Source organism: Xenopus tropicalis, chromosome 8, assembly GCF_000004195.4.
Source record: "Xenopus tropicalis strain Nigerian chromosome 8, UCB_Xtro_10.0, whole genome shotgun sequence".
Classification (NCBI taxonomy): Eukaryota; Metazoa; Chordata; class Amphibia; order Anura; family Pipidae; genus Xenopus; species Xenopus tropicalis.
The window spans coordinates 27,007,323-27,014,565 of NC_030684.2; the positions used below are offsets into that span (position 1 = coordinate 27,007,323).

General features: G+C 38.4%; 1 protein-coding gene across 2 annotated transcripts in view; it reads right to left on the reverse strand.

Annotated features, from left to right (window-relative positions):
• lmx1b.1 (LIM homeobox transcription factor 1, beta, gene 1) overlaps nt 1-6,968 on the reverse strand; it is a 110,051-nt gene extending 103,083 nt beyond the window's left edge. The window contains exons 1-2 of one of the 2 annotated variants that reach the window (XM_002937873.5): nt 6,359-6,968; nt 3,480-3,666 (exon numbers count right to left, since the gene is read on the reverse strand). In XM_002937873.5, coding sequence (XP_002937919.1) covers nt 3,480-3,666; nt 6,359-6,497 — 326 coding nt within the window. In that variant the 5' untranslated portion in view covers nt 6,498-6,968. The remainder of the gene's footprint in view (nt 1-3,479; nt 3,667-6,358) is intronic. The other variant, XM_002937872.5, reaches the window with a different exon arrangement.
• Nucleotides 6,969-7,243: the final 275 nt, after the last annotated feature.

Consider the following 7,243-nt stretch of genomic DNA (forward strand, 5'->3'; position numbering starts at 1 on the left):
TTCCAAGGAGAAGGATTTTATGCTGTAGGTACGACATAAATATTGTTGCTAGGAATGACTACAGGCCTGTTCGGGGGCTTTCTGAGCGCCTGACAAAGACTAAGGCGAAGCAATAGATGTTTCTCTTTGTATTGTGCCAGACTTCTAGCAGAGACATATTATGTCTGAGTGATTGAAGTCGCTGCTCTCACCCCACTACACAAAAGATCCTAAATTTTACTGACAAGCATGGAGAGGACATTTAAGAGTCTCTTTTTTTTGCCCCCCCCCCCCCATGATATATTACTGTTAGTAAAAAAAATCCAAAAACTTTGTGGACACATCATAGAGGAAAAAAAACAGGACAGCGACGCCACAATCCTATATAGCAACATAACCCCCCCCCCCCCCCCAATATATACAATGTTTGTGTTTTGTTTGGAGAGCATGGCCGTATTCCTTAGCTTTGTTCGGCGTGATCCCAGATTCCCTTAGCACAAACTGTACATTACAGCTTCCCTAACAGTAGGATTATAAATGTAATAAATAGTACAAATATATACATGCACTCTACTTGGGAACACTGTAAGTATGTATGTATAGTGATAGAATGGGGTGAACATGCCCACATGCATATGCACACCTACACTCACATATAATATAAATATTTGTGTATATGGGTATTTCCAGCACATAAAACTACACTACATACACAGGACAGTCTCTATAGGGTATATATGCACAGTATTAAGACACATAATAATCACAGACTGTAGGTAGATAGTAGGTAGGTGTGTGCCTGTATTGCACACCATAGCTATACATACAGAACACTACAGAAATAACAATACCACACAGCGCAGGTGTGAATGGCACCCGTCTATATTTAATATATAATGTCTGTATATGTGGCAAAGTACTACCAACAAGCTCTGCCGGCATACAGCCATGTAGGTAGAACTATACCGGCACCTACACTGGAAACGGCTCTGCCTCTTTACAGCCGCACTTAGCGAGCGTCCCGCTAGCGCTTTCTGTACAGGGGAAGGGAACGCAGTAAATCGCAGCCCTTGTCTCTCCGCATTGACATCCCAAGCAGTCGCTCTCCTTACCCGCCTTGGCTCTAGCGCTGCGCTTACCTGCTTCTGCCTAACGGAGGGGGTTCAATTGCGCTTTCAAATCGTTGTTAACCCATAGGAAACGAATATTTCTATTAAATAATAACTTCTAACACGAAACCCTTAGCGCATTCTCATAGAATTTGCAATTATAAAATCGAATTGCGTGCGTTTGGTGGAAGGGGTTAATTTGTATATATTTGTTTTCTTTTTTTTTTACAACCCGAAATCCCAACTCTTTCTTGTTGATCAACAGAATAAAACCCGAGCAGAAAGGGATGAATAATTTAGGGGCTGCGTTATACACCAGAGACCCATTAGCCCGTGTCCGACGCTAAGTATACATCTTCATATTATTATACATTTTCATCTAAATCTATAAGAAAAGGAAAGTCAGCTATTTAGTTTGGAGATGGACTGATCCCCCCCCCCCCCCAATACATAACAGGGGTATTTATTGAACAACAAAATCGCCCAATTCGTTTCCCTGGCAGATTTGTCGCACGATAAAGGAAAGGGCGCAGATTTTTCTGGAGCAAATAACTTCAACTGAAAATCTGATTTCAATTTCCTGTGGATGGAAGTATTTGCTGTAAATGCCTGCTTTGTACTGGGATCAGCCATCAAAGGGCTACTAATAACTACTCATCCAGGAGCCACTTCCACCCTGCAGTGAAAATCTGCCCTTCCAGGCGCAATATCTGTGCGGCGCAACCCGCTACTATTCTATGGACTCCTTGTGTACCTACGGAGCGTTCACTCCAACTCTATTATTCTTGCATTAAAGAAAAATCATTTTTTTTAATTAATATATATATACATTTGTGTGTATGTATAGATTTGGAATAAAAAAAATAATTATTCGAGTACAATATATATATATATAATCGCATATTATGATGGCATAGTGTTTGGTCTTAAACCAAAGCGTGGATTAAGAAATCATATAATGTACATCATCGCAGTCCTACAACAAAAGTTAATCGATTTAAATCCATAGATTTCCTCGATTTGCTAAAAAGTTGCATTTAGTTTAATGACAATATCAATAACAACTCTGTGTCCAAAGGAGTGAATTTGTAGAAACGATATTTTTCTGCATCTTTGCAGAAGCCATATTTAAATATCTATGTTCATATATCTATATACATATATCAAATATATATATATTAAAATATTTTTCTCTCTATATATATATACTTATATATGTATTACTATATATATATATATATATCATAACATATAAAACATCTCTATACATTCCAAATATATAAAGAATATATCAAATATATATTAAACAAATATACACACACTATAATATATATATTATCTGGGATCCTGCCAGTTGCCCAGTAATGCATGGTATTGACACAAAAAAGTAACTGGTCACATATAGTTTGGTGGTGTGCACTAAGCACTATATATATATATATATATATATATATATGTATCTATATATATATATATATATAATGTAGATGTATACTAGGGGCATTACTGTAGTAAAAGTTTTTGGGTTTTTTTTACTGAATGCTTTATTGATTTTCTGTTTACTTTGAGTCCTAAATGAGTCTGCAATGAGAAGGGAAAGTCATTGGATATCAGGTGTTATACAGAAACAAAACACTGATCTGATTCTGATCAACCCCTCCACTGAGAGCAGGCTGGGTCTTTAGATTTTTATTCTGCATCAGCCTGAGACTATATAGCAATCACACAATATCTAAATATATTATATTGCTGTATATAGATAGACAGATATGAGTCTAGTTGTGTCCCCCTCTCCCCCAGGCAGTAGACTGCTCCAAGCTGCAGGCAGCAGGTGAGTAAATACAGAGCTCATTGCTGATTCACCTCAGTAGAACAATTACCTCTTGTTTATCTGGCAGATCTGCCTCCCATCTTCTCATTTACATGGGCTGAATTTCAATCACTCACAGGGGTAATTAGTGAAATGCCAAGTGGAAATTGGCAGATAAAAATCCCTTAAAGATGAACCCTGTTGAATAGATTCTTCCATTAAAGGGATTTTGTTCCCTATAACACCTTGGCCTGTAGGCTGCCTGCATCTACACAGCACAGCTACGGCCACGGGACTACACTGAGCAGAGGTGCTGCAAGGGAGCCCAAAATGTGGAAGAAAGAGTGTGTAATGTGTATTTTAGGGGGAAATCCATTAGGGCAGCTGAATGGCTGAGTAGGTATTAAACAGATAATCCAGGGATAAATTGCTTGCAAATGAAGTGATCCTAGGGTAAATCTGATGAGATGCCCAATGGATGGCCAAGAGAAGGGAAACGACAGTGCCCCTCCCCAATAAAGAATACAGAGAATGACCCTTCCCAAGCACAAGCCTATATGCCAGCATAGAGGGGCTCTTACTGTTGGTAGTCTTGCTTGCAGAAGAGCTTTCTGTCCCTGAAGTAGCAGCTGGTGGTGAGGGGCTGCTGACACACAGTGCACTGCAAGCACTCCTCATGCCAGGAAGCCTCATTGACTCTCATCAGGAACCGGTCTGAGATGGGTCGCTGGCAGCCCTCACATACAGCCTGGTGCTGGCACTCCGACCCTGCACACACACACACAAGTTATATATTACATACATATGCCCACACTGCACGGCATTCTAATCCTAGAAGACAAATACATATACATGCCTACACAGTATAATACTCTGATTCTGGCACCCACACACTGTATTAAATACACAGTGTGTAAATCCTTCTCTTAAGCCCCACACTGTCTTGCGTTTGGGTTATATATACAGATCTTACACACTGGTTGTTAGAAGTATACACAGTAAACTCTACCTGTACAGTTACCCTACCTAGGGAACAAATACGGCCTGGGTATGTCAGAATATACAAGCAAAGCGTTCTACATTTATGCCTACACTGCCTGGCCCTCTGGTCTTGGGGTACTCCAGCTATGAATATATTTTATATACAGGAAATACACACACTGCCTGGCACTTTAAGCCAAGGAGAATGCTGGGTAATTATATAAACATGGGGGCATGCAAGTGAATTGGGTATGTATTTTCAAACATCTACTATATTATTTTTTAACATATTTAGGCACACATTTTTTTAATTGACCGAGTCTGCCATTTATTCAGTGCTAAATAAAAAACACTCCCTGTGAATATTAATGCATAGGGATACACTATGACAGATATATACACTATAGTGTTTGAACCCCTATGGTATGGGAATTTATATTTACAGGGTGTTATTAGAATACACAATACATTCCCTGCAGATCTGATAGATTCTGTCTTACTACTCACACTGTTTATTAAACTACTGTACATTAACTGAGACCACCCCCCCATCCTGCACTTATTACCATATATATATATATATTTTTTTTTTTTTTTATTATTTTTTGTTATACCATTAAGTGCATGTATCCCTCTGTGTATATAGAATATAATCTTCTTTTCTATGATAATAATGTCTCTATATATAACTGTAAAATAAGTGCCTCAATCTTCACACTGAAACCCACTATCCCCTGGCCATCTAATATACAGTTATGTACGACATATCAATCATGTATCTTACTGCACAAAATATAATACAGCAGCTGGCTCAATATACTATAAAATCTGCACCCTTCTCATTAGCCAGCCTGTATATGCATAGTGCTACTTATTTAATAAAGGACATCTGCTCTATCATGTAATAATGTACATTGGAATTATCAGTGTTTCTCCCAATATTGTTACACACTGTCCCAATTCTAATATTTAGTATTCGTCACACAGTGACACAGTGTAGCAGAGACTGTTTATAAAACTACCCATGCCCAGTACATTTATATAAGCTATGTCTGGAGTGTACAGAGTCTCCAAACTTCTATTGTGTATTTGCAATCACACTGTCATAAACAATAATTATATTTCACTTGAAACACTTCTCCTGTTGCCCAAACAAATTGCATTAAAGGTTACACCTCAAGCAACTACTAATATTTTATATAAATGAATAGAACTTCTTCCTGTCTGGGTTCAACCACTGAAACTTCTCACATACTGACCCACATACTGTCACTTACTCTGCCCTTACCAGTATCATCCTGGCTATAATTCTTCCCATAACTTCCTAATTAAATTGTGCATTCAAATGCATACACATTTCTACACATCTACACTCACTTTCTCTGTGTCAATTGTTGAAATTTATATATATAATACATATAAATATATATATATATATATATTTATATATATATATATATATATATATATATATATATATATATATATATATATATAATATTTCAATATATAATTGATTGTTTGCAATAGATCCGGTGTTGCTGGTCTTTTCTTCAATATATATAAATATATATATTTATACACACACATATATATATATACAGTATAATAAAGTGTTAAAATAAACAGCATTGCGCACAGTGTGCAATACTTTTAATCTTAACTCAATATGTATACATATATACATACACACATATTATATACATATTTATTTATACACACATAGACACAGACATAAAGCACAAGACATCTAGAAATAATATGTTAGTCTATGTATATTCACATATACTTAGATTGTAAGCTCTTATGAGACGGGCCCTCTGATCCTATCTTTATTTTGAAACCCTTGTTTTCTAAATTATTGTAAGACCCCTGTTTGCTAGAAATTAATGTAAAGAGGTGTGTGCGTAATTTACTGGCACTATTTAAAAAATTATGATTATGATGCTAATATATTTATATATACATACACACAAACAGTAATATATATATATTGATTGAATATATAATAATTTGCCCATACACACATTGTCTACATAATTAATTGAGTGTATACACTTTGTGAATATACTATTTTATATAATATACATATTACACACACATACCTGTATATATATACACATTATATATATACACACATACACATAGCTGTCATAGTTGTCATTTACTTCTTAAAACTGCCTTCTAAATAATAATCTCCCCCTCTATTAATCACCAGTAAATAAAGCTCAATATTAGGCATAAGTAGCTATACATTATCCATTCTAACCTGCATGCTATTCTATATAGTGAATAATTTGGTTGCAGTTGGGCAGAGTTAGCCGCAGCCCTATCGCTCTCCCTAGGCTGGAGTACGAGAAAGTTCGCTTTTGCGAGCAGAGAAGTCGCTTGCAGAGTCGGAGATGCCTTGCAGCCGCACAGGGGAAGGGGTATGTATGAAGTTGCGCCTGTAAGCGCCCCAGCGCAACCCAACACTCACCGAGCAGAACTCCTAAGGTGGCAGTGCCAGTGCGTAGGGGGTGATCTTCCATTTTAATACTGTCCAGCATCTTGGCACAGTCGCTGGGGCCCCTGGTGAAGCAGCGCTCCAATGACTCGGGACCTGTTGCAATATCCATGCCACTCAGTGCCAAATGCAGTTCAGTCCCCCCCAGAGCAGCAGGGAGAAGAAAGAATTCAACTGAAGGAGAAAAAAAGAGTTCAGGACTTTTCCAGCTGCTTTGCAAAGGAAGAAGCAGGGGCTTTATCCCAAATCCGGCATGGGGACGATCTTCACAGGTCTCTGTCCATGACTGGAGGTGAAGGATGGTCCCCTATTGCTGCACATTCACCAAAACAAAAGCTGGGGGGGGGGAGTGGGTTTAATGATCACCTGCCTGAAATAAGGGCAATGGGAGGGGAGAACCAGTGGAGCTGAAGGGGTGAATGGGGACACAAGTGCTTCCCAAAAGCCAGGAGGTGAGAAATCCCAAGGAAGATTCCCTGTAGGATGTCCAGAGCCACAGCTCCCAAGTCTGTGTGCCAGATACAGCGATCCGGGATCCAGCAGAGATTGGGAGGCGGAGGGATACTCCACCCCAGCCACCCCTCCTTCGCTCTTTTACAAACTTGCTGACATTTAAACTCTATTGCGCGTCTCCTTCCGCCGCCCGTGTTCCGGCTCCTTCTGCGAATGAAATAGTGCCCAGATTCCAGATCCCATCTATTCCCAATAACTTATGGAAATGGGGCGGGGCTTTAACCAGTCCTTATTTCTCTGTCCCTTCCATTCCCGATGGCTCTTTTTATTCCCCCCTCTTCTCCCAAGGAATTAAAAAACAAAATACTCAGGTTATAATTAAAAAAAAAAAATACAGATCTTTTA